Source organism: Poecile atricapillus, chromosome 3 (genome assembly GCF_030490865.1).
Source record: "Poecile atricapillus isolate bPoeAtr1 chromosome 3, bPoeAtr1.hap1, whole genome shotgun sequence".
In the NCBI taxonomy this organism is placed as follows: domain Eukaryota; kingdom Metazoa; phylum Chordata; class Aves; order Passeriformes; family Paridae; genus Poecile; species Poecile atricapillus.
The window spans coordinates 11661042-11688998 of NC_081251.1; the positions used below are offsets into that span (position 1 = coordinate 11661042).

The 27957-nt window shown below is 38.7% G+C and overlaps 1 protein-coding gene across 1 annotated transcript in view; it reads right to left on the reverse strand.

The window, feature by feature from the left end:
• Nucleotides 1–27957, reverse strand: part of VSNL1 (visinin like 1) — an 85204-nt gene that overhangs the window by 26798 nt on the left and 30449 nt on the right. Inside the window, exon 2 of the mRNA XM_058835019.1 lies at nt 19194–19360. Coding sequence (XP_058691002.1) covers nt 19194–19355 — 162 coding nt within the window. The 5' untranslated portion in view covers nt 19356–19360. The remainder of the gene's footprint in view (nt 1–19193; nt 19361–27957) is intronic.

Below are 27957 nucleotides of genomic sequence, written 5' to 3' on the forward strand. Positions count from 1 at the left end.
ATTTTCTTAACTTTCTCTAACACATGACATCACTCTTATTCACATGTTTCTAGAATGGAATTGTATTCTTCTTATACCTCCACATTTCTACATATTTCCAAAACCACATTCCTCACTTGTTATTTTAAGTATATTATACATCTGTGTTTCTATCCATCCTCTTTACAGATCTGGGATTTAACTCCAGGCTTTGGCAGGTAACAGCCCTGTTGCTTAGCAGCAGCTGAGGCACATGTAAATGAAATAATGGAAATTCTTGCAGTTTCAAAAGTGGAAAGCCTTTGCCTGCTAAAAGCGGATGTTTATAAATCGTCTGGGAGCGGAGTAAGTGGCACTATTAGATTAGAAAAATTCTTTCCAACAAAATACAGTTTTGAATACAAATCCAACTGGCCTGACACAAGTAATAGAGACTGAGGCTTAAAAGGCAAGAGTCAATATTTAATTATGATTGCTTTTACATATTGATTATTCCAGCATTTTAACCATTGTGTGATTACCAGTAAAACAGGCCACTCTCCATTTTATTTAATGGGTGAAGTAATTGATTCACAAAAGTCAACCGCAAAACTTTCACTGCCTTCACAGAACTGGGATTTCTTATTTTCTAAATCTGTTTTCATTAACTGTTATTTCAAAAAGCATTTATCCAAGTGTCAAAGGGGATGGATCCAAAGCCAATTGCTTAGGACTTCATCTTTGCCTAAAAAATACCTGTTTTAATCTGCATTTGACAGATCCATGTACTCACAGAAACGTGCAGATTACAACCTAAGGTTCTTAATTCTGTGGTACCAGCAGCAGAAAGGAACACAAAATGGTCTCCAAACTGAAACAAACTGACTTGAGAATGACCCCAGTCAATGATGAGAACTGTCCCTTTCTACACGTACTTGTATTTTCTGCATTGCTGGCATGTAACATGTTGAGGGGTGAGCCCATCCTCCTCATGCATTTATCTAATTTGAATCTAAAAGACAAATATGAAACATGAGAATCCCTCTATAGTGAAAGGAGAATGCTGTTTCCATAACATCATATGATAACAAATCATAAAATTGAAAAATAAAGGTTTATGGACAGGTTAATTCCTTTGAGAACTCTCCTTTCATCGAGCAGCTATAAAAAAAACAAAAGTGGTTCTGCATAAGGCAGACAAAATGAATAATCCCATGGAACTACCTGTCTTTCCATTATTCTAGTGCAGCCTAAATAACAAACTAGCATTCAGATGGCAAAATTAATCCCAATTCTTGACTCTGTGCTGAAGCTCAATGGCAGAGATCAGGGTGACTAAATAATCAGTGATCTACTGGAGAACACCCTGGATTTTAAATGACAGACTCTGCTAATCATCCCCATAGGTGCAAATAATCTCCTGAAAATAAATATATGTCTATTTCCACCTCCAACCCAGACTGATTCTTACCATCAGTAAAACAGTTATTTTGACACACAGATCTTCAGGACTTCTTTGACATAAAGATAATTTAAAACCTCATATTTTGCTCTGCAGTGCCACATTCCCTGAGTTCTAGCTCCATTTGTTGTTTATACATTGCATATTTATACATGGCACAAGATTGTTTTTCTTCACTGAACTCTGTACAGGAAGAAGATGAAATAACAGATTTTCCTATTCTAAATATTTGACAAAAGGTTTTATTTATTTCAATGGAATGTTATTTATTTGTGATTTTTTTCTCCTTTCTAAGTATGATGGCTTGTCAGCTTGTGGCACTTATTTTCTATTCATTTTCATCATCTGTGTCCCTGGCTCCCATGAGAACACTTTAAATTTGTTGCATGGCCCAGAAATATGATAATCAACAAATATTTCTAGGCCAAATCCATTGTCACAGTGTCAGCATGCTCATGTGAAATACTGATGCAATTAAACACTGATTTGCCACTCCATCTCCCAGCAAGACAGATATAAAATACAGTTTGGTTTACATAGATCTTCTTAAATTATTCCATTTAAAAACCTTATGAAAGTTAATTGGTTATACTGAAGAAGTGAAACAGGAAAAATGCTTAATACTTTTATGGTGTTTTGCATTTTACTGCTGTACAAACATAAACTAATTAAACCTCACAATACCCAAGTGAGGAATGGAAGGAAGCATTATTATGGTTATATATTACAATTATACTGTCTCATGTAGAATTTCCTGGGTTTTGACTTTTAAAGTAATTATTGTAATTATCACAAAACTAATAAAAAGTCAGAAACAATCTTTTTTTTTTTCAGTATGAATATAAGCTAAGCAAATAAATAGTTTACAAATGCCTAAAAGCTCACTTTTTCCTGTGTATCTTAGCTTCTGTTTTCCCTTTGTCCATCTGAGTCTACAGGATTTGATTTTGTTTCCACCAAAGGGGAAGAAAATCTTTTCAATGACCATAGTAGATACTCGAATTTAACAACAAAAACATAAGGAATGTGTGAAGTAAGATTATCTCTGTGATTTTTAGCATTTACTAAGAAAATATTATGAGATCTTGATATAAAACATGCTTATGCACTCCAAACAACATTATAAAATCTGTATCATAGTTTGCAATTGGGATTAATTTTAATTATTATTGTTATTATGAAAATTGCTTTTCTCTCAAATAATGCTTACCAGGGTCTGTATTCCTCTCTCCAGTTCTAGACATCTAACAGCTCACTGGCACCCTTTAGATACAGGTAGATAGACTCTTTCCAAGAGCAATTTCTGCCATGTCTGTCATACATCTATCCTGTAATGAGATCATTTCCCTCTGGAAGTGCCTTTGCTCCCCACTAGTAGCCAAGTCCCATGCATTTCTCTTATAATACTGGAATTTTCAAGGGACAAAATCTACTTTATTAGCTATACCAAATTGTGATACAACATTTGAATGTTCAATTGGCTCCATAGCTAGTCACCACAAATTTTTAGAAGTCAACCAAAGCTTGATCATCCTCTGGGAGAATCTTCCTTATTAGGCCATAATCAACCAAATGATAATTTCAAAAAGGAGCTCATGTAATTTCTTTTTAGCTGTAAAGATAGTTTCATTCTTTTTTAGTTATGTAGGATAGACCTAATAATAAAAATGTTTTTAGAGTGGATAGAGCAGAAGAGAAGTTGTCTAATGAATCCAAAATATACACAGTACTCTTTTGCTGTCAAGTGCTGGAAAAATAAACAAAAAAAAATAAAGATCTGATAATATATCAAGCAGGTCAGGCCGAGATTAATAGAAGACACAACTGAAGGATGGGATACCAGTCAGAGGGACCTGGACAAACTCGAGAAATGGGCCCAAAAGAACCTTATGAAATTCATTAAGGTAAAGATCAAAGTGCTGCACATGGGTTGGGGCAATCCTAGATATGAACACAGACTGGGAGAACTCACTGAGAGCAGCCCTGCGGAGAAGAACTTGGGGGTTCTTGTGTGTGAAAAGCTGAACATGAGCCCACAGCCCAGAAAGCCAAAGGTGCCCTGGGCTGCACCCAAAGCAGCGTGGGCAGCAGGAGAGGGAGGGGATTCTGCCCCTCTGCTCTGCCCTGGTGAGACCCCACCTGCAGGGCTGCATCCAGCACTGGGGTACCAGCACAGGAAGGACATGGAGCTGTTAACAGCAAGTGCAGAGGAAGACACAAAGTGCTCAGAGTGCTGGAGCACCTCTCCTGTGGAGACAGGCTGAGATAATTTGGTTTGGTCAGCCTGGAGAAGGGAAGGAAGTGGGGAGACCTTATAGCAGCCTTTCAGTTCCTTAAAGGACTCTTATAAAAAGGAGGGAGATTTTATATGGGCAGATTGTGAACAGGACAGGGACAATGGGTTTAAACTGAAAAGGGACAGATTTAGATTAGGAAGAAATTCTTTACTGTGAGGGTGTTGAGGCACTGGCACAGGTTGCCCAGAGAAGCTGTGGATGTCTCATCCCTGGAAGTGTTCAAAGACAGGTTGGATGAGGCTTTGAGCAGCCTGGTCTAGTGAATGCCATCCCCGCCCATGGCAGGCATGATGGAACTGGAATGATTTTTAAGATTCCTTCCAACCCAACCAATGCTATGATTTTATGACTCTAATATTAATAGATTAGTGTTCCCACCTTGCAATCTAGAAACCAACCGTAGCTCTATTCAGCATGATGGCTTCCACCTACCCAAACCATGGCTGGAGATGGTGCTCAATTCATTTGCCTGTTAGAAAAGGAAATTGCCATCAAATGCCATCAACAGGGGTTTTCTGTAATGTAACTCCTTTTCTGCATCAAGTTGCCAATACAATCCTTGTGCTAGTTATACATAGTATTTTGACTGCACTTTCCTCATGACACTAGAAAGACCATCTGGCTAAACAGATGTGGTAATCTGATTTGTTTGGCCATTGAACTGAAAAAAACCCACAATGGCTTGAATGGGAGTTCCCAGGAGTGCCCAATCCAGCACCTTCTCTGTGCTTCCAGATATTATGTTTATCACTTCAGGAACAGCTTGGTAATGGCTTATTTGCTTGTGGGAGTTACCAAGACAGAAGGAATTTCCATACAAGAGACAAAGAGGAAGTGATCATATTTTCATCTCAAAAAAAAAGTAGCCATACGGCCTTCTGTCATTCTTTTGCAGTGTTTCATATGTTATAAAACAAGAAACTGGCAAAATGCAAGCCAAACCTTGGTCCCTCAGAAGATGTCAGATCTCCCATGGGTTTGAACAGGATCATTGGTTATTTAATCTGCTTATTTACAACCTTATCTAAGGGCTGCAGGTCTTCTCACAACCATGTGTTTTATTATAGATGTACAACCTTAAATATGGAATGGCTTGCTTAGATAATGTCCCCCTGCCAACATAACCATTATCTGTCTTGATTTTTAAACCCCTTAGGTTTATAAAAATAAATTTAACTTTAAATCTTCCAAAGTCTACAGGAAGTTTACACTTACCCAACCGTAATTTCTTCTCTTTTAAATTTACTTTAATTTCTCAAGCCTGTTTGATACCACCATGTATATAACTTGCATTACTGCCAAAAAAAGTTTAAGAAAAGTAAAAAATTACAAAGAATGACCCCCATCCAATCTCTGGTTTTAAAAATTAGAAATGTATATGTTTAAAGATTAAAAGGAAGGAATTTTCAAAAATCTTTCTGGACACATTTCATTTTAGTTCAGGTAATAGAGTCTGGATAGTTCCTTTTCTCAAGTGTTTCTCAGCTATGCCCATTCATTTTACTTTGCATTTCATTTTGCATCTTGCCAGAGCTTGTAGATTTATAGTTTAGAAAAGTTCTTGAAAAAAGCTATAAGGTTCTTTGCATAAAGGATTGGGCTGGCTTTCTGATATTGGACTGACCTTGTCTTGAAGAAAGCAGAGAGACAAATGAAAATCAAATGACCAAGCCTCAATCATAGGCTGAATGAGCACAACTAACAGCAAGTTTCTCATTATGCTGAAGTCACAAAGCCGAGTTTGCAGAAATTCAAAAGCTGGAGAAGAAAAGGACAGAGGACAGACATCCCATCAGGCTTCACCGCTCATCTAGCTAGTGCCCTAGGGAAGAAGGATATGGGCTAGCTGAGAACAAAAGAAAAGCACATTATGGTTAAGAAAAAGTTGGGGATGCATCTAAAGATTCTACATGCCCGACAGGAGGATTGTACAGGAGTCTGGAGATGCCGAGGCTGCATCTTCTGGTGCACTCCAGAAAGAAGGAGATTACTTTGTTCCTTTGGGAGGAAAACGTTTATTTTTCCATTATATTGCATTTTGTGAATTTAGGATAGCAAGATAGCAAGAATTGAGGTTTCAGTGCAAATTAATGAGTTCTGGCAATTTAAAACCACACATTTTTAATCCATCACAAATTATATTAATGGAACTATCCTCACTTTGGTCAAACTCTTACCCCCCATCATAATGCTTCCACTCCACTGTAGATGTGACTTGCACTGTTCCCACTCCCTTTGCTTAAACAGTAAGTGATCCACACAGTAACTGCATTTCTTGTAAAGAGTTTCTTTCTCCCTCTGTTTTTCTTTTGTCTCCAAGACATCCTGTCTGCATAGCAACACGACTTCAGCTGTCCCTTGACCCAGCTATTGCACCAACGTGCCAGCAGTAAATCCTGGGAGGCTTCTTCAGCCAGGCAGCCACGTCAGCTCTCCCAGCACTACCACGCAATTTTATACCGTGTCTATACAAAAGGGAAGGAGAAAAGACATAAAGTATTCTGGTCCACTGGTGTATTTTGCAGTGGCATGGGCCACTCCAGAGAAATCAGCGGTCCTTTTAGGACTATGTACTGGCTTTCAGAGCATTATCTGGAGAACAATATTTCTGTGAATCTGGAAATGTAAATATAGCCCAAAGTACACTGGCAACATGTAAGATGCACACACACGAGCCCAGAATAGAGGAGAGCAAAGAAAATGATTGAGATGAACAGTCATGTGGAAATAAAAACACTGGGTACATGTATAGAAAATGGAAACAAATAACTGAAAACTGCCTGAAGGCAAGTACTACTGGTGATAATCCAGGGATAATGTTTTTGTAGGGATTAACTGTTCTGGAGCACTTTTCCCATGTGTAAAGCACAACATACTTTTTATTCAGATAGGTTGATTTGGCAGTCTCTTTATTTCTAGCAAAAACTATTTATTGTGCTTGTGCAAAAAAAAATTCCAGCCTTGGACAGCCAGAATACAGTTGGTTTTTTTTTTTCTTTCCCACTGACAATTGCCTTCTGAATAGACCTCAAGAGCTAATTTCCCACAGATAGTCCACTTCTATAGAATTATTAGAAGCTTGTGTGCCAAATTAATAATTTTGAATCTTGTCTCTTTAATGAATTTGGCTACAAGTTAATGTAATTTTTATACTGAATGTATTCAATTCATTCTTTGGCAACAGATTTCATTTCTTTGCAAAAATGCCATTATTCTTACAGAGAAGTAACAAAAAATGTACATCTCTAAAAGAAACTGCTGGGTACAAAGACGAGCAGTTACCTTTTGTTAGCAGTATTTTTTAACTCAGTTTTATTGCTGTGGACCTGCTGGTGATTTTCTGTATGAGAAACTAAATTTCCTGAGAATGAAAATTTTCATTTTCATGTTTCCTTTCAGGTTGTTTCAGAGCATGTGCTCTTTCTCGTGATTTTTCATGTTTCAAAGATACCCCAGGGTAGTAGATACAGAAAGCAGAAATAACCTTATTTCTACAATTCTTGGCCATACATTAGAATAACCCCAGAACTTATGTCTCTGTGAAAACAACCTCAGGTCCATTAAACACCATTCTCCTGCTATACAGAAAAGCTCCTGGGAAAAAGAATCTTAAAAATAAATGAGTGGATAGACTAATACATCATAGGAGCTAATTTGTGGCACTGAGCAAGCAATTTCAACATAAGGCCACCAACTTGTTGGGTTTCCCTTGTCACATACTGTATTTAATTGTGGCAGGAACTAATCAGCAGATAAATAATTGCTTCTTCAAGTCAGGGCTAATATAGTACCTTTACAATTAAAAATTATTATTACTATTATAAACTACAATTTTCAGCTTACTCTTCTAGGCTTTAACCACAGTTTTCTTGCTGGGCTTTTAAGAATCACAATATAGATCTCAGAAAGTGTACCTTCCTCAGTCCAGGTGTTATCTGAAGTTTTAAAAAACCCTTTTTTTAAAAAACCACAATCAACCAAACAAACATCATGCATGGAAAATTATATCTAAAAATAAATAACTAAAATTTTTAAATATAAAGTATCGGGAAATTTGACTTCTAAGAGTAATAAATAGTGTTAATTCATCCCTTGTTCTGTACAAATGTGCAACAGAAAAGATAAAATGAAAACAACTGTGCATGAAGTAAAAACTAATGATGCTCAGCTGTATCTTTCTGTGGCTCTAGATATACTACCACTGTATTCCTCTAAGGAAATTGTGGGATTTGGTCATCACTAAGCAACTGTGAGCTCCAAAGTGATTGCCACCTAAATCACTTACCCTAATCAAGAAGTTTAATGTGTGTATAATGTTTGTACTGAGTGTACCAACCCACATGTAATATAAGACTCAATGTGCTGAAGATGCTTTGCGCAGAAATGTAGAAATTGGACCCTGAGGAAAGGAGATGTGTTTTCCTCCTGAATGAAATTAGCATTGTTAATTGAGGACAGGGGACAGCACCTGACCTGCCAAGGTGTGGGTAAGAGGCTAAGTGGGAAGCAGTGATTTCACAGCTCCATCCTTTCCTGCCAGGGCTAAGGCATGTGTGTGTGGATAAAAAGGCTCAGAAGGAAGCTAAGGACATCTGCATTTCACCAGGACCACACCCAAAGAGCATCACCTTCCAGAGACCCGCATTTAGCAGCTGGATGAAAAGCAGCTGGCTGGAGTTCATCTGGTAAAAACAGATCCATGCTAGGAGGAAGTACATCCCCTAAATTAATCTTCACACCTCTGATGTCCTGTGAGGCTTTCACAACACAATTTCTTGTTTTAGCTGATCCATTCTTAAACAACTCCATTATTTCAGTTAAATGTTTTAAGCTATAATTATCTCACCAACACACAAAATTAGGGCAAAGTAATTGCTACATTAATAAACACGAACACAATTAAAGTTTTTCAGAACCAACAAGGTATCTAGAAGAGAGACACAGGTATAGCCAACATGGACGTTAGCAGTACACGCTGGGGCCTGTGAACACAAAAGCAAATTCAAGGACTGTCCCCTTTGATCAGTCCCTGTGTATCTGGTATTAGCACCAGGGACAGGAACCACATTGCCAAAATTCATGTATCTTGGAACAGGGCTTCGTCCATCCCCTACCCTGATGGGCTTGACAGGGAGGAGAAAACTTGAGGATATCTGTCAAAGGAAACTGTGAAGAGCCATAAGTATGCTTAGAGGTATGGAATCTCCTAGTAAGGGATAACAGCAATCCTAGGGTATATCCTACCAAATGAAAGGGAATCTCTAGAGGCATCTAGAAATAACTCCATAATTCAATATGCTCCTTCTGAAAGCTGCTGACAAGGTTCACATACAATTTTATTTCAATTAATGGCATAGGATTTTTTAATGCCTTTTTTTGTTAACATGGAAATAATCCCCAACCGATCTTCACTTTGATGTGAACTGCAGTACTGATTTATACTTTTGTATATACTGCTCTTTCTCTGGACTACAGGGAGATTTTATTTAGAGCTGCATGTTCCATTCCAGGCTATTCATGCAATCAGAGAGCCAACCTTCACATCTTCTTAACCTGGATTCCACACCACATTTTCTGAGAATGTTTCAAACGTATTTTAGTAAAATGGCAAAATCTCCTCCTGTCTAATTTTCCTTCTGTTGATTACTTTATCTTCCAAATCATATGTTCTTCTAATTTTGCTTTCTTTGTGATTGAATATAAAATTAAGACATTTACCTAATTCTCATGCCAGGTAGCAGTGTATCATCTCAATTCAGCAATCATTAGATTTGTCAGTGTAAATAGTCTATTCCTATGAGCCTTAATTAGAAGTGAAAAGATGGAAATTTACTCTCATTGAAGAAAAAGGAAGTTGATATCCCAAGGTACTGGAAGTGTTCAGACTACAAGCAGTAGAATCTGACTGGAATGTCAGCTAATGTCTACATGATAATAACAACTGTTTGACTCGATAACTAACTGAGCTCCCAAATGCTTTTCCATTCCACAGTACCCTGAAAAAGCACTTCTTGTTTCATGAGCTCCCCCCAGCAGCAGATGTTGCAGGGGTAGCAGTGATTTGCCATCTCAGCACACCACAAGCAGATGGAGCAGGCTGACACAGGCACTGCCTGGCTGTGAGCACCATGGTTCACTCACTAATGAGTCCCCTTTAATTTCTGAGATATTCACACCTAGCTACAGTGACTTACTCCATCAAGTACATATTAGTATGGTAAATCTAATTTCTGCAGAACTGATGAGTTTCCTGGGAGGAGAGAGGAAGGAGAAGGTGAGGCACGGAGTCTGATATAGCACAGAGAGGTACAGGGATGGGGTTCAGAGAACCAAGCTCCTGTCCATACCTCATGAAATGAGAATGCTTTTATCAGCTTCAGGCATTGTGCACAAGTGAGATATTGCAAGAACACTTTGATACTAAAGGAAAGCACCTCAATGTTAAAAAGTTTAAAAAAAAATTAAATCACAGTAATTCATTCCAGCACTGAGTTGAAGTGCCCTGGTTTAATGGTTCCTTCAGGAACCCTGTGAAACTAAACAGTTTTTTCATATATATCAAACAAACAGAAATGTTTATAGTTCAAGAAATGTGAAAAGAAGAAGTCCCTGAAAGACCCTAGCTCACTTTGCCTCAAGTAACTAAAACACATGCTTACTAGCCTTCGGAATAGGGCTAGTATCTTCCTAAAAGGATGATCTGCATTTCAAAATCCAGGTCACTGAAGGACTAAAATACAGGTTTCCACTAAGACATGGTCACACTTTAACTACAAAGCACAGAAACCAGTGTAGACCTAAACCAGATATCTGATTAACATCTGGCCAGAAGTGCCATACTGTTATGTGCATGTATAACTCCAGGAAGGCATTGCCAAGCCATGCTGTAGGAAAAAAGAACACACCCTTGCTCCAAAGAAATGAAGTAAAGGACATTTATATTTTGACCCATGAAGTAATATCAACCCTGACTTTGCTAAACACATCAAGCAAATGGTTTAAACTTTTAGTATTTCAACTGCTCATACATAATATAGAGACCTTATGCGCTTCACTCATGATGATTTTATTTGATTACAAGAGAAGGGAAGAGCTCTGAAAGAAGCACAGTCACTATTACCTCTGTTTCTTCTGCACATCCTCAAGGATTTTCACTGGTTTTGTGAATAGCCTTCCTTGTGATGAGAAGGAAAGCACTGAGGCAGGATAAAGGAAGGGAGGAAGCAGAAGTTTCAGGATGACAAAAGTCTGAAACACTTGACTTGTGCAACAGATTGTGTAGAGGTTGTGAACCACTGATCAGTCTTGACAGCTGCTGTTAGGACTATTAACAATGGTACAATAAGCATTGCTACAGCAAATAGTAGATCTGAACGTGATAACAGCTATGGGACGTGGTGCTGACAGTTCACTGTTCCTTTTCTTGGAGCTCTTTCACTCTTTGTGTTAGCAATGGCTCTCTCCATCCAAGCTGCAGTGCTCCTTTATTACCCTTCAGATAACCTCGTTAATGAATTCAGTACTTTGCTTCAGAAATAATCACAGTATCCCAAATTCATTGTTTTGATTTCTCAGAGGAATAAAACATAGATCAAAGGTGAGCTGCAAAGGAAGAAGGCCTCTTATAAAAATGCATGACAGTTTTGGGAACTGGTGAGTTTCTTCAAAATAAAAGATGAAGTGAAAGTAATTTGCATGTTATTGTTGGAAAATTTACCCAGCCTGCATTCTTTTATCAGACTACAGTGGAAACTGGGGCATGAATGTAAATGGTGATATTTTTAAGCATCCTAGGCTGGATCATCATGTCCTGTCTGGATGTACTCTCTTCAATGCATTGGAAGTCAGTTTTAAATGTTTCCAAGAACCACATATAGCCACAGAATTACAGATATATTCAATACTTGGTAATAATCAGAGGTTTGGACTAAATCTTTGCATTCCCACACATCCGCTGACTCTGTACACCCTGAAAATGCCTTTGGACAGTTGGACCGCTTTTTGGATTCCTGTGACCATGATTCCTGACTCTTCCAGTGTCAGCATATGTTACTGATTTGTTCAAGCATTAGGAAGGTCCATTCCACTAGCCTGGATGCTCCACAAGCTACTGTTTAGAGAAATTAAGATTTAGCTGTTTAGATTTCATCTCTTAAAATTGTCTGACTTCCTCATTTCCCAGATTTAGAGTCTCCAGAGGAGATTGTCTAGGGGATATGGGCCATTATATGCTCTACAACAGAAACAAAAAAAAAAAAAAAAAAAAAAAGAAGAAAGAAAAAAAGAAAGAAGAAAAAAGAAAGTCTTTTAGCCTTTAAAATTAGCAAGGAGAAAAGGACTCGACCTTCTTTGCCTTTGAAACTTTCACCCCTTCCCTCCAGACATAGTGTTTAAACCATTGCTGCCTTTCCATGACAGGTCCCAGTGTGCACATCTTCAGACCTGATGAGAGGAGCTCTCCAGACTCCAGATCCAGCTTGTAGGACTGGACACAAACAGTTAATGGAGCTTGCACCAGACTTCACAGCACTCGGGTCTCACAAAGATAAACAATTTCAGGAGCTCAGCACAGCCCTAAGCGCTTAAGTAAGGATCAGGAATGAAAACTCCCATTAGCTTCACTGAGATTAGTGTTTCAATCTAAACTGACTCCATTCCACATTGTTAGAGGCTCTTAGTAGACAGTGTTTTGATTCACAGCCATATTTTCAGAACTGTTTGCTACTCTGCATGCTGGTCCTCTTCTGGAAATAACTGTTTTCATTTTGCTTTGCAGCTTAAATGAGAATCCATGTTTATTTACTGTATTTTGTTTTTCAGGATGGTTGCTGATCTTTAAAGCTCTATTTACTAAAGACAGATTTTAAAATCTGTTCCACAGAACGATATTAAGCCCAGACATTATTTTTCCTGGGATCAGCACAGAGACAGAAATGCAGCAGAAAGGCACGTTACCAGTATCGTCCCCTTCCCTGAATTGCTCAAAGTCATCTTCAAAGCTAACACTGCCTTCAGGGTTTGTTTGATTTAGGTTTTATAAGTAATAAGTATTCTGGCCCTTTGTTTTAAAATTCATGGAGCACAATTTCAGCTTCTGTTTGAAATATATAATAAACCTTTTATGTGGTTCAGGAGTAGACCTGCATTTTGGCACAGCACCTGCCTATTCATGCCTATAAGGAGAAGAAAAAGAATAATGGCAAAAGCAGTTTTGTATGGAAAACATCCAGGCAACAAGACCATGACTCTTTTTTTAGCCAAATCCTGTTTGAAAAGAAACTGCAATCACTTTTAGTTTTAAAGTTAGCAGAACCCAGTTTTAATACAGCTTTGGAGCTCCAAGCACATTGCTCATCCTGGAAAACACTCCCCAGTGATAGTGCTGGACCACAAGCACAGTTGCTTTTCAGCACACTGCCATTTAGATTCTGCTATATTAATTTTATTTTCATAGCAACTTCACTGAACCTCTGGTGAAAAAGAGAATTTCTTTCTAATGACTTACAGTAATTGTCTCAGATGTGCAGATTGGTATTAAGTGCTTAAGGAATGCATTAAGAATCTCTGCCTCATCAACTGTTTTACAACCTCCCACAAGCAATACTTCTACTGAGGCCAGTAATGTTACTGTCATTCTTTTCCAGACTTTATCTGCCTATCTAGATATGCACTGCTCTTTATTGTGATGTCTCCAAACCAGTGCTATCTGTTGCTCTATTTTTTTGCATCAAAAATTTCTAAAATAACAGTATTATTTTTCTTATTCCACATCAGTTTGAAAAATTCAATAGCACAGCAGCAATATTAACAAGTTTAAAGATTTTTTAGAGTCATCTTTATAAATAAATACATATGTTGTTTTCTGTGTTGCAGTTAAGTTTAGGTGATTCATGCAAGCAAATATCCTGTCATATTGTCCAGGAATACTGCTGGCACACCAGATGTGATCTTCTGGAACATAGCAACAAGGCTAAAATCATTGTGTGGGTAGATCAATCAGTATTTTTTATAATCTACATTATTTCAGGACATGCTGCAGTTCTGCAGCAACACAGGATTGGTATAATATGCTAAATATATCAATTATATTTGGCATAATATATTTAATATGGTATAACATACCTTAAAAGTATTCCTGTTATAGGGAGAGCTTAAGTGGCCAAAGGACACTCATAAAACCAGCACAGCTCTACCAGATGATCCCAGGAAACATTAGTTTCTGTCAGTACAACTGCATCTATGTTTGGGACATCTGCAAACACAGCTGTGCCTTCCTACTTTTTTTGCAGCCACTGAAAGCCTAAAATCCAGCTCTAACCTGATATTTTGAGGAGCTCTGTGCCATCTTTAGAAAGATGCTAGTCTGTCTTGAAAGAGGCTGCAAATACACCCACTTAAATTTCAATAGATTTTTGAGATTCTTTTGTTCTACGCATATTAAGATGAAGGACTAGAAATCAATTCCTTCAAGGCCGGAAATGCGAGATAGAAGCAAAAAAATATGACAAACCATTTGATTCTAATTAATAAAATAGCATTATTTTTTCCTTTTTCTTTTTTTTCCCTTAATTTAAAAGTTATCTATAAAACTCCAAAACATCTAAATAATATTGGTGTAATAAATTCACAGAGTAAGTTATTTTATTTAATATTAGCATTATATCATGATCATTCCTAACTCTACTTTTCCCCTTAAAGGACCATTGGTTTTTCTTTCTCTTAAAGCAGAGATATGCTTCTCATGTTCAGTGACCCAGTTCCAAGAAGTATCACAATATAGAAGCCTATTTTCCACTTAATAAATATGCATAATTCCTGTGAATATTAGCAGTGATTATGCATTTACACACTCCAGGGCAAATTCATCTAAACCCAGTGAATTCAAAAGATCTGAAGGAAAATGTATTTGGCCCTCTAGACTGCAAGAAACCCTAAAGAATGATAGGAACAGTCAAGAGGTTTTTATTGGTATTTTTTATTTTAATGACAGTTTTGTATATTAATTTCTTAGCTTTCTGCCTGCAATGGAAATGAAGTTTTATGCCAGATAAAAGAATGAAGGACTTTTTAGGAGAGAAAAAGGAAAATTAAGCCAGTCAGTAAGGATTAAGCTTAACAGTTAGGGTATTCTCTTTGAAGAAGGAAATTCTAGGTTCTAGCTCAGCTGATGCTACTTCCTGCAGAAAAAGAGGTTAATTGGGATATTGCCAGCAGCCCAGAAGGTCTTATCTCATCCCAGGTAGATAAATGAAAGGGCGAGCAGTGCAGATTCAAACAGAGACATGATAATTCACAGAATGGGTAAAGTGGGAAGACACCACAGTAGATCAGCTTGTCCAACCTCTCTGCTCCAGCAGGGTCATCCCAGAGCACATGGCACAGAAGTGCATCCAGAGGCTTCTGGAATATCTCTAGTGAGAGGGACTCCCCAGCTGCTCTGGGCAATCAGTTCCAGTGTGTGGTCACTGCACAGTAAGGAATTTCTTCCTCATATTCGGGCGAAACTTCCTGTGCATCACATTCTGCCGCTCGTCCTATCGCTGGGTACCACGGAGCAGAGCCTGCTCCATCCTCTTGCCACCTTCCCAGATACCCATAAACTGAGATCCCCTCTCAGCTATTTCTTCTTGAAGCTGAACAGGCCCAGCTCCCTCAGCTTTTCTTCATAACAGAGATGCTCCAGTCCCTTCATCACTGTCACCCTCTGCTGGACCCGCTTCAGGAGCTCTCTCTCCCTCTTGTCCTGAGGAGCCCAGGAATGGACACAGATCTCCAGACACTCACCAGGCCTGAGTAGAGGGGTAGGATCACCTCCCTCGACCTGCTGGCAATGCTCTTTCTCTAACTGATTCAGTTTTCTACAGCTCAAAGAGTACATAAACCACTGTGATAAAGGTACGGCAATTACATTATTTTTGTCACTTAAGAGAGAAAGCAAAAGGACTCCAGTCAGTTGATTTTGGTTTTCCTACTGTTTAGATGATTCTCTGCAGTAGGAAGATGCAACTCCCATACTCTGGAGAAACTCAGAATTTAGCACCAGTTCCTGTCCTGAACAATGCCTCATGGTTTTTCACATTTCTTACAAAACGCTGGCTCGAGTTTTAGCTTTCTCAGAATGCTATCCACAGATTTTTCCCCCTCCCATGCTCTGTGCAGACTGTCAGGACAGCTAACTCAGTGTTTCAGTATTCAGGACTCTTTGTGGCTCTGGACTTGCAGTATATAACCAACTCTTCAATAAACTATTTAAAATATTGCAGAAGCAGTACTTCATTCAATGTCACGGAGGGAAACATGAGCCCAAACAGTTTTCCAGAGATTTTGTATCCCAAGAAGAATATATCCACCAAAAAAATGGACCAGTATTTTCAATGAACCTATTATAATGCAGAAAATGTTAAATGCAATAGAAAATGCTATATGCAATAGTATAAAGTATATTTCTGTCTATTAGCTGCTTATTCAAAAGAGGTATTCTTGACTAATTATTTTTATAGACACTTCCACTAGAAGTGCTGCAAAAAATTTTTCTGTAGAGTCCATTGGTGTAACTGCTACTTATTTTAAGCACTGGATGATTTATATTCATAATGGAAACTTCAATAGCAAATTCCAAGCCAAACTAGAGTAATTCCCCCTTTAGTCAATACAGTTTTCATCTGCATCAGTAAACAGCACAGTACAATTGATGCCAATAGGTAGAGTTGGAAGGGCTCATGTTGAGGACCTGACATCACATCACACAGGTTCTGGATGTTCCCTTTCAGACCAACTCAAGATAATTAGCAGGAATTAGATACAGTAACACTTCAGGTGTGAACATCTAGGACACATCTAGCTATGTTTCATGAAAAAAAACAAACCAAACAGTTTCTATGCCCCAAGACTGTGCATGTACTTTGCAGTTCTGATGGAAGAGAAGTGCAGATAACCAGGAAATTCACCTCCAGGTATTGCTAATATAAAATGTTTTGTCTGTTTAGGATGAGGATATATTCTACTGTGTGTGAGTAAAAACAATAAGGAGCTTCCTTGGCATCTAAGTTAGATGACCAACCCCTTTTAATCAACACACATGAAAAAGCACCCCACAGATGTCACAAAGAAAGAAACAATGTCATCTTAGGTCAAAATGAACTGGAAATAGAGGCAACTCTTGTATTTATTTTCAAAATATATTGATCTATGGAAATCTTCCTCAACAAAATCCAGTTCAGACCAACAGATAAATGTCATCCCTCCCAACTATAAATTTATGCAGAGGAATTACGAATCAATACATACTTCATGCATTTTCACCCTGAATATACTTTAAGTGAACTGAAATGTTATAAATGTAATCATAATGACTCGGGTTTCCTGCTGGTGGCTGCTCCTGGAAAGATCAGATTTCACATCTGGGGGTTTATCTGCAGCCAGAAGCTGGGGCAGACAGAATGTCCTGCACAGGAGAAGTCGCCACCATGGCCAACACTCGAACCATGAGCTCCTCAGAGACATTATTTTACAGGCATTCCTGCCACAAAGAGAGAAGTAAAACTCTGGATTTACTACAGCTAATCATATTTCTCCTCACCAAATTAGTATTTTGCCCCATATAGACATTAAATATAGGATGACAATAAAATGGACTAAATATATGGCAGTGCCATTACAGAGCAAAAATCAAACCCCACAACTACCAAAGCAAGAGAGAGAATCATATTTGATGTCCATGTCTAAAGATACATGAAGCCATAAAACTAAAAGTTGGATATTGCAGTTTAGTAAGATTACAAAGCTGTCTTCAAATAACAAGAGCAAGATACTGCTTGTGCTCTTCATGTTATTTTTTGCATTACCATCTCTGCAAACATGATATTGAATTTACTCTCTGATGTGTCTTCATGTGTAAAGTATCTTGTGAAATATCTATGAATGCTTCAAGCACCCATTTGGAGGAAGGAAGTCCTGGGAGTTATGAGATATTTTCAGATTTTTTTTTTCTCACAGCATACAAAATAATAGAAAAAAAAACCCAAAAAACACCACTCCACCAAAAACCAAAAACCAACCAAAAAAAAACAAACCAAAAACAAACTCGCAACAACAAAACAAAAAAAAACTTAAATAAACAAATAAAAACAAAGAACAAAACATCAAAACTAAACAATAAAAGTACCCCAAAACACCTTTACTGTGATTTTCCAAAAAGAAATTATTTCTGAAGAGTTCACATACTTTATCAAGAATTTTTTAAAGATTGTTCATTTTTCCCAGAAACTTGTATGAGAAATGACTGGATGCCTGCTCTTGCTGGATGTGCAGTGAGGACTGTTTAAAACTGAACATATAATTTATAAACAAGCACAACACCTGAGGCTGTACAAATTCTTTAATCTGAAAATATAATTAATTACAAACTTATTTGTTTACTAAGAATAGGATTGCAAGGTAACATCTTCAGCCATAAATATTAAAATATGAAGACAGGAGCTTATTTGTGTAAGCTGAATTAGAAGTTTTTTCCAGAACAATTCATTAGAAAGAAGGGTCTAGGTAATAGTTTGCAGAGTGATCTGGTTCAACACTGAAGAAATTTAGGAAAGAACTGTAGCATGCATTTGAAGGAAACAACAGTCCCACGTGTCTGCAAAAATTGCCAGTGTGCTCAATATTAACTGCTTACATTTGAACGGCTGCTTTATTTTTATTCAGCCTCACATTGTATTTATGAGCTGTTCTGATCCTACAGTTCATCACTGCCATTCAATATTTCTCCTAATTAACATTACTTTGAAGTCTCTGACCTTTAGGCTGACACTCAATTCTGAATTAAAATATAATTATCTTTGTAACATGAATACATTTTTTATGCTACCCCCATGTTCTTCTTGTTACAGAATAAATACATAATAAATGTAAGGGAAAGACTGCATTGAACGTGACAAAGTAATGGAAAATAAGAAGAAAATAAACAGATCTGCCTGCTTTCCCTTCCCAATAAAACAAGAAAAAAGTGACAGCAGGGGAAAAATAAAGGCAATACCTAAAATTTATGGGTGAAATCCTTTGTGCACAGTGCATAATTTATCTGTAGGTCATACTGGCATTAAACTTCACCACTTTTATATAAGTATGTCCAACAATCACATGGTTTATATTGAACAGGACCATGGCCATCCTTTGAAGGTGAATGATGTCCATGAATTTCAGAGCACAGGGAATGTATTATATTTCTTGTGAATAAATCACAGTTTTTTTGGGGTTTTTTTTGCTTCTGGTCACTATAGTTACACGAATCACTGGTGTGATGAGGGCAACACTTCCCACTCATTGCCTCATCCTTACCTTTGCTTCTCTAAGCAAAGTTATTCCTCAGCCTAAATGACCAGCAGCTCTGCATCATATGTTTGCTTTAAGTTACTTCATAACTTTTTCTACAGTCAAATAACTTACTTTTAAGTTAACAAATAACTTAGTGAACAACTTACTTTTACGTAGAGCTGCTGAAACTCCTCAAGGTTCAGTCTACCACTTGGACAGTCCTTTAGAAATCCTTTGTACCACTGTTTTAGCTCGTGTTCATTGAACTCCGTGCTCTTCACCAGATCCTCCATCACCTCAGGGGCCAGCTTACTATTTTGTTTCCCCATTTTGCCTTAAGAAGAAATAAATGAATGCAATTAGCCAAATGTGAACACTTTAAACTGGAATTAACCACATAACTTGAACAATTGTTTTGCATTCACTGCTGCTTTCATTCAAATGCAACTTCACAAAATGAACCTAAGTGAACATGAGCCTAAGTTCTGCTTAATTATTGGAGACTGAAATAGTGAAAAAGGCAACATTCTTCTTTCATTTAGGAATCTTAAGGCCTGGAGACAGACTATTCATTTACCTTAAAATTAGGCAATTTACAGCTTTTCTTTACAGTAAGATTGATAAAGATTACTTGTTCTTTTCTTTGAATGTAACAAAATATGTCACAGATTCAGGGATGTTCACAGAATACCTCTTTATCTTTGTCTTGAAAATAGTTTCTGATATGACAGCTACATTAGCAGCTAGTCCTCCACATGTCCAAGGCTTGAACAGACACACTTGTACCATACAGCATTAGGTATTCCACTGGGAGGAGGCAATGCAAGAGTCCACAAACTTGGTCTCAAAAAATGATGAGACCAAACTGGAAACATAAATTTAATTCCTACACATTTGTACATGTACATGTGTGTGTGTATATATATATATATATATACATGTGTATAAATAGATTTATATATTTAATGAAAAATTGATAAACATACGGTTAACATTTCATCACTGTTTACATTTCATCACCATTAACTCTGAAGATATTCACTGCATTTGTTATATACATTTAGTATACACTTAAAATATTAAATATAAAACAGAAATGCAAAATTTGTGTGTGTGTATAGATAAATACAATAATTCCATGTTGGCCTTTTGAAATACTTTCAGGCTCCTTGACATCTGACCAAAGATGTCCTTTGAGAGAACTTTAGAGAAAACCTCATCTTTAACTTTTTCTCATTTTGCTAGGTTTTTTCATGAGAGACACATTTCAGCTACTTTTTAATCAGATGACAGACAGCACTTAACTTGTCCTGTAGAGAACTGCAAAGCGATGAATAATTTCTTTCCAGAGCCCAGCTTTGCATTTCCATTTTTATCTCCAGTATAGCATCTGTGTCTAATGACTGCACCACACTGAATGCATTGATTTCTAGTTCATATCACCACCCATTCCTGATTTTAATCTATTGCTTTTGGCATCTTCCCCTATTTCAAAGCATAAGTTTCTTTCTCCTCAGAAGGACATGCATTGTTCTCTTCCAACAAATCAATATATTTATATAATTTCCTTTATGGGAACATTCCTTGAGCAGGTGCAAAGTTAATAATTCCTCCCAGTGTCTCTGTGTGGTCAACACATCCCCTGGTGCCACAGTGCCAGCAGCACCAGGTCTGTTCCTAAAAGACCTCATGGCCCTTCTCACTTTTGGCCATGGTCCTCCCTGGTCTAAACTTACTCCGTGCTCTAAACTTACTCTGAGGCTCTGCCAAGCTCCTGTTCACACATTTTGATAAACTTAGCACAAATATGTGAGAGCATGCAGATGTCCAGAAATCAGCTATTTTGACTAAATGATGGGTTTGCAATTTACGGTATTTAGAGCAACTGCCCCAGCCTTATCTCTGAAGTCCCCATCTTCTCATGTATGACATTGACCCAGTTTGTCATATTCTGAATTTAAATCCCATGGAGATTAAAGTATATTAATGTAGTTATTGCTCTAGCTCCAACTCAGATGGCTTTTACAAGAAACAGTGACTTTTAAAAATTTGTTTGATTCTTTATGGGGCATATTTACTTCTGCTTTTTTTTTTTTTTTATTGACACTCTGTTACCTTTTGCAGTCATAAGGTGCTTTGCTTAGGACCCAGAAAACCCCTAAAGATACTCAGCAGTTATATTAACTATCCTAGGTAGATTCAACAAACTATTTTTTTCTCTCCTAATTTAGCCAGTTCTGCTTTTGCTTGACTCTTCACCTGGATTCATACCCCCATAAGTATTTAACTCAACAATATTTATGGATGAAAAAAAAAAGCATCCTCAATGGGCAAAGATCAGATGGTTTTAACTGACCACTCTTCTGTTAGAGAAGCTTTTTTATCTTTAGATTTTTTATCTATCAGCTTTAAGCCCTTGGCACTAGAGAGGTGGAACAGAGCTGTGAATCTCAGCCACATCTGCCAGAGGTGCCTGTGCTGTTTTCAGTGATGTGAGCATAATCCACTGTAGAACATCTACAGAGCATGGAGTGGATCTGCATGTGTGTAAGAATATGAGATATGTATGAATAAAGACACATATCCACACATAACCTATCATCAGAGTCAGAGAAAGGAGTCACCAGCTTTTTGCCTCTGTGATCCAGGTCCCTAATTTTGCCATTTTTCTGCCACATGTTGTCCACCAAGTGCCAAACACCTTTTCAGCCATTTCTGATGTACCTCACCACAGAATATCCTCTAGTAAAGGAAAACCACAGCTGGCATTTTGACAAACACTCTCAGAAACTATTTTTTCCACAGAACCAAACCAGTATTTGAGAAAGGTATAATTTGTGACTGCTGGGTTCTGTACTCTTACTTGCTGCTCCAGCACAGCACGGTGCATGATCTGCTGGGCTCTGTTTGGGACAGAGTGAGCAAACTGACCAAGCTGGTCACAATGCCTTCCTGGAATTAGAAGCAGTCATTCTTTCTTCATGTTTTAAAGCTCTTTTCTTACAGAACTGAATTGCAATCTGCAAGAAAGCTCAAGAGTCTCATATAATTATAAAATATCAACTCAGACTTCTGGGTCTGAGAGATCCATCTTATTTGGGAATAAAACTCAAATACACAGATTATCTAGTTAATCATATCCTAACATCTTCTAGAGCTTTATTGAATCTCTTAATATTATTGAAAAAGTACAATCACCCATTAGCAACGAGCATGCTACCGCCAACACATTTAGTTTTCTAAAATTAAAACTATTTTTAATTAACTTACAATCACAGTTTCCCAAACATGCTTTTTCCTTGTAAAAATCTACAAATATGCCTTAGGAAAAGACAGGAGAGAAGAGCTGCACAATCACTAAGATTTCAAGAGGAGGAAAGATCACTCTGCAAGTTTTTTTGTTTAGTAAATTTTATCATTTTCAACTATAAATTTGCTTCTAAGTGATATATTTCCAACCATGCAATGTGACAATCCAAGCACGGCTATTCATACTCAGTTGTGTTTTCTGGCAAGAAATCATGAAAGAAAAGAAAAAAAAGGTTCACATGGGAGAGAGATTCATGATAACCAAGGAACCAAGCAGGTGAGTGCCACATAGCATTGATATAATGTCAAGTCTGCTCCCTGTGAGATTACTCTGGCAGGAGAATGGTTATTTACACTAGCAAGGGCAACACAATCCAAACTGGAGATCAAGAAAAACACTAAAACTCTACTATTGTGCAAAAACTAGCAAGAGCAATGAAGGTTGAGTTTAAAAACATATCCCTTTTCTGAAACACTTGAAAAGGCTGTCAGCCATCCCGAGAAAATTGCTTTTCAGAAATAGTAGGTTACTCCGGTATTTCATTAAGTAACACCTTAATTGTTGCTTTTACAGGTCCATAGGAAAGTCAGATGTAAAAGATGGAATTTTATTTAACAGCCAACCCCCAAGATGAAGCAGTCCAGGCTGTACCAGCATCAGGCAGGGACAATGTGAGGATGGATCTGCCTGCTCTTTGCCGTGCTGGACCTGAGGAGGCCCACAGCAGACAGCTCCTCCAGCTTTAAGGCCTGGTACTGTTTGTTTGATGTATTTCCTGCAATGCTATCATGTGTCAAAGCTCTCCAATCGATCATCATCCCAACCTCCTGGTCAATGGCAAGGCTTTTTACCTAGGATATTTCACAGCAAGTTCTGCACAGGTTTATCAGCTCTGCCTCTCCCATTTGGCTTGCCAGTAGTAAACTGTCAGTGTGAGCACAGTTTCACAAAACAAAATTTAAACTAAACACCTAAGATAAGTTTAATTTGAATAGCAAAACATGACTTAGAGAATCTTGTTTGCTGTTTAATGACTTCAAAAGACCCCCCAAAATGTTGTTTACACAGCTCCATTCCCAGCCTTCTTTCCTCTCCTTTCATCCCCCTTCAGCCTCCTTGGTATGTGCTCAGTGTTCAATGGGACCAAGAGCAAACAAATGGAACTCTGGCTGTTCCTAAGGAAGAGTAAACTGAGTGCTGCCAAAGATCTCCTATTTGTACTGAAAAATGACCCAAATTCCACTGAGAAGACAGCACCAACAATGTTCAACAGTGTCCCTAAAACCCAGCCTTGTGTTGTTTTGCTTACGTTCCTTAGACATAGTTACATAAACCCATTCTCTTTCCAAATTGCATTAGAAAAGTGCTGCCAGCAGTCCAAGGGAGGTGATTCCTCCCCTCTGCTCAGACACCTCTCACCATTCCCCAGGTCACTGTGTCCAGTGCTGGGTTCCATGCACCAGACAGACACGGATTTACTGGGGTCCAGCAAAGAGCCACAAAGGTGATGAGCACAGGTTATACAAGGGAAGTCTGAGAGGGCTGGGGCTGTTCAGCCCGTAGGAGAGAAGGCTCAGGGGGTCTTATCAGTGTGGGTCTAAATACCCAATGAGGGAACAAAGACAGCAGAACCAGCCTCCTCTCAGGGGTTCCCAGTGAGGCAAGTGGCAATGGACACAAATTCGATTTCAGGAAATTCTGTCTTGATGTTAGGAAACATTTCTTTACTGAGCAGGTGATCCAACACTGAAACAGATAACCCAGAAAGGTTGTGGAGCTTCCATCCTTGAAGGTATTTTAAACCCAACTGGACACAACTCCGAGCAATCATCTGTAGTTGACCATACTTGAGCAGGGGCTTGAACTTGAGCATCTTTGTAAGCCCCCTCAAATCTTGGTGATTCTATCATTCTGTGAAACACAGGAATGTGTTTTAAATTAAATGGGGCCGTCACACCGCCTGTTTTTGATATCCACAGCAGCTGCCTAATTTCACTAAATTCCCACATGGGTAGCTGAGAGAAAAAGTGCTCATCCAAGGCAGCCTTTGGAGAAGAGATACTGGCGAGTCAAGCCACCTCGCTCCCCTCACTGATTACAGGAGTGCAGAAAGATTCACCTCATAACCCTGGGCACAAGCACCAAAGTGATTTAGGCTACCCCAACTTATTCCCGTGTACTCTGGCTGCTTTGACACCTGCCCATGCTCACACACTCACTTTCCCAGTAAGTCTGCAGGAGATGAGGTCGCTGGCAGTCAACCAATACTTCTGCAGCCTTGTGAGGTCTGTGCATTAAATGAATTCCCTTGTATGGTGCATGTTTTTCTTGCTCTTCCCTGGCTTTGGGAAGTGGGAATGAATCGTGTGGACTATGCCAGAAGCAAATGACAACACTCACTTTGCCAGCTCAGCTGTGCTGGCAGGCACTCATTAGGCTGGAAGGAAAACTGTGGTTCATCCCCACCCCTCTGCCCACTCCCAGCCCACAAGCTCCCACAGGAACGTGCTGACTCCTGGGGATGACATGTGAAATCCAGGCATTGAGCAAGCAAGAGTGGTGGGCGTCTTTGCAGTCTTTGACACAATGTAAATCTATAAACGGCACATCAGTGTATAGACTCCAACATACACACATATATAGGGGTAACAAAACCCCAAACAATTAATGCTGGGGAAAGCAGAGACCAATGTCTACACTCAACAATAGCAGAATAATATTCACATGATTTTTAAGCAGACTGTTTATCAAATTTCCAGCTTTGTGCTGATAACTATGACTCCTAACAACTCCCAGCATTGTTCCTTTCTCTTCAGGCTGTGTCAGATACTGTCTTTTGTCTACTAATGCCAGCATGAAGGATAGATAGAGAGGCTATCAAGCCACACAGATGCCTCATTCCTTCCAATGCATCTATTATTTCACAGAAGAAATATGGAGCTAAAGTCTGTCTTTCACACACAAAACAAACAACAGCCTCATACCCAAAGCCCCAGTGAAATAAGTGTCCGAGGAGCTATATGTTTGGGAAATATGAGAAATTTTGCCATCCCCATGGAGAGAGACTCTTTACCTGGAGCTGTAATGACATGAAAAAGGGCACTGTTTTTCAGCTGAAAGAAGGTACATTTACCCTGGATATAAGGAAGAGATATTTTACAATAAGGGTGGTGAGGCACTGGAACAGGTTGTTCAGAGAAGTTGTGGATGTCCCACCCCTGAAGGTGCTCAAAGCCAGGTTGGATGGGACTATAGGCAACCTGTTCTAGGGAAGGTTCCTTACCCATGGAAGGGGAGCTAGATGATCTGTAAGTTCCCTTCCATCCCAAATTGTTATACAATTATAATTTCCCTAACCTATTAGTGAAGTATCTCTTCACATCAGTTGTCAACACAATTTCTAAGTCAGCCTGCATGAACCAGGGATGATGCTGAGCCCTGCCCTATACTTTGCATAGTAGAACCACTCAGGAAAGCTCTTTTTTTGTCCCAAGACACGCAAATGATGAAGATATGTTAGAGGAGGTTCTGGCACTGAGGCATGACACCAGCTCTTAAGATTTGGACATGATCTAAGTCCTACACTATAAACCTTCTGAAAAAGGGGTCACTCAGCTTAGAAGGGACTTTCTCCTTTCACTCTCTCTCCTGTAAGCCAATCCTCCTCAATGGCCTTTACTTCATGATATCATGGCATCTGCAGCTCTCCAAACTCCCACAAGACAAGAACTGCCTCACACAGCTCAGTTTCATCTTCCTGCTCTTTGCTCAGAACCCCAAATACAGAACAGCTCCACACCTGCACTCTGCCCACAAGAAAGAAGGACTGCAACAACCGGTAGGAGTGGAGGATGAAAGCAATCCACCTCCAGGTGTTTGCTGTCAGGACAGAAAAGGCAGGCAAGGAGCATCATGCCAGACACTGGCAGCAGTACCAGGGGCAGGAGGTACCCAAAACAGTGACAGCCAAACGGGGCTGGGCAATGCCAAGCACAGTGGCCCCAGTCTAGCTGACCCTGCTAAGTGGGGCTGAGTGCTATACAGTCTTCCCCCTTCATACAAAACTTAGGGCTCTATTTCAAGTTTTTAACCTGCCATGACCGAAAAATAAGAATTAACATGTATGTGTGTATGAGGAATAACTTCTTTATTGTGCAGGTGACCAAGCACTGGAACAGATTGCCCAGAGGCTGTGGAGTCTCCCTCACTGGAGATATTCAAGAACCATCTGGACACAATCCTGTGCCATGTGCTCTGGGATGAACCTGAGCAGGACTAGATGTCCCACTACAGTCCCTTCCAGCCTGACCCATTCTGTGATTCTGTGTTTGTGCAGCACCATACTGAAATTAGAAGCAGTTGTGATTTACTGCTGATAACATAAACTTCAAACTATGGATGAAAAAACAGGCTAGGTTCTGATTTATGTGGCACTACAGCAAAAATTGGAATAAATCCAGTGATTTCAGATTACTTTACTGGCTTTACCAAATATCAGATTCAGGCCTGTAATCTCTCTCTGTAAAAGAAATGGAGGAAAATAGAGAGTAATGGCATTAAGGAATGCAATTATCCAACCAAATTGAATAATAAATGCAGAAAAGAGGTTTAACCAAAAGAAGAGAGATATATTTTTAAATTTTATTTGAAATGAGATGGATATTCAATTAGATTCAAGCAATAAAAAAAGCATTTGAAAGGGTAAAACCTGTACAGGGGGGTGCTCTAACATAACAATGACTGATATGTAGGATTTTTCTCTCTGAGTAGAAAGCTAACATTGAACTTATTTCATTAAAAGTATGTATTTGTTTTCTGTTAATTCTGGAATAAAACAAAAGGGTGTTCTCTACATTTGCAACATGAAAATGAAGGGCAATTCCAGACCCACAAGTAGCTCCATTGTTGATGCAGCCCTGTGAGTCACAGTAGGGCTCTATTCAAAGCCCAATGCTGAAGCCAGCAGCTTGGGTAGAAGCAAACCTGCAGACACGTCTGAGTGACATAGCAGGGTCTCATTTCTGCCCCCTTCTCTCATTTGGATTGGGAAATTGCTTACAAAAAGTGATAGCTGGCTTTGTTCGTTTACAAGTGGACACAGATGGCGGGACAAAGTGTAACTCACCTTGAGTTGTTCAGTGAGACACAAGTGCTCAGAAGAGTTTCCAGGCTCTAACACTTATTTAGACTTGGAAGGACAGGGACAAAATTCTTCTTTTGCTTGCTCTTTCTCTCAGGCTTAGACACAGAGGAGTGTCCACATTTCTGGAGAAGGCTTAGGCTCTGAATGGTCAGTTGTCTTTAAGAAAATTTTTGCTTCCCGCTTACCTCTGTTATCTGGGTTTGATACATCATAGCTCAAACTTGTTTGTTTGTGGTTTATTTTCTTCCAAGTCCACTTCTTTTCCAATATTTCAATAAAAATCAGTGGTTTATATGTTCTACAGAGTTTAGTGATTAATTTCTGATGAGAACAATCAGCTTGTTAATGCTGAATGTCAGACACATATATGAGTAAAACTGTTGCCATAGCTTCATTTTGCTATTGGTCCATTGTCTATAGACAGTGGTGATCAGTAAGTAACAAGGAGGTGTGATTTGATGAGGAAGACTGATTTTTC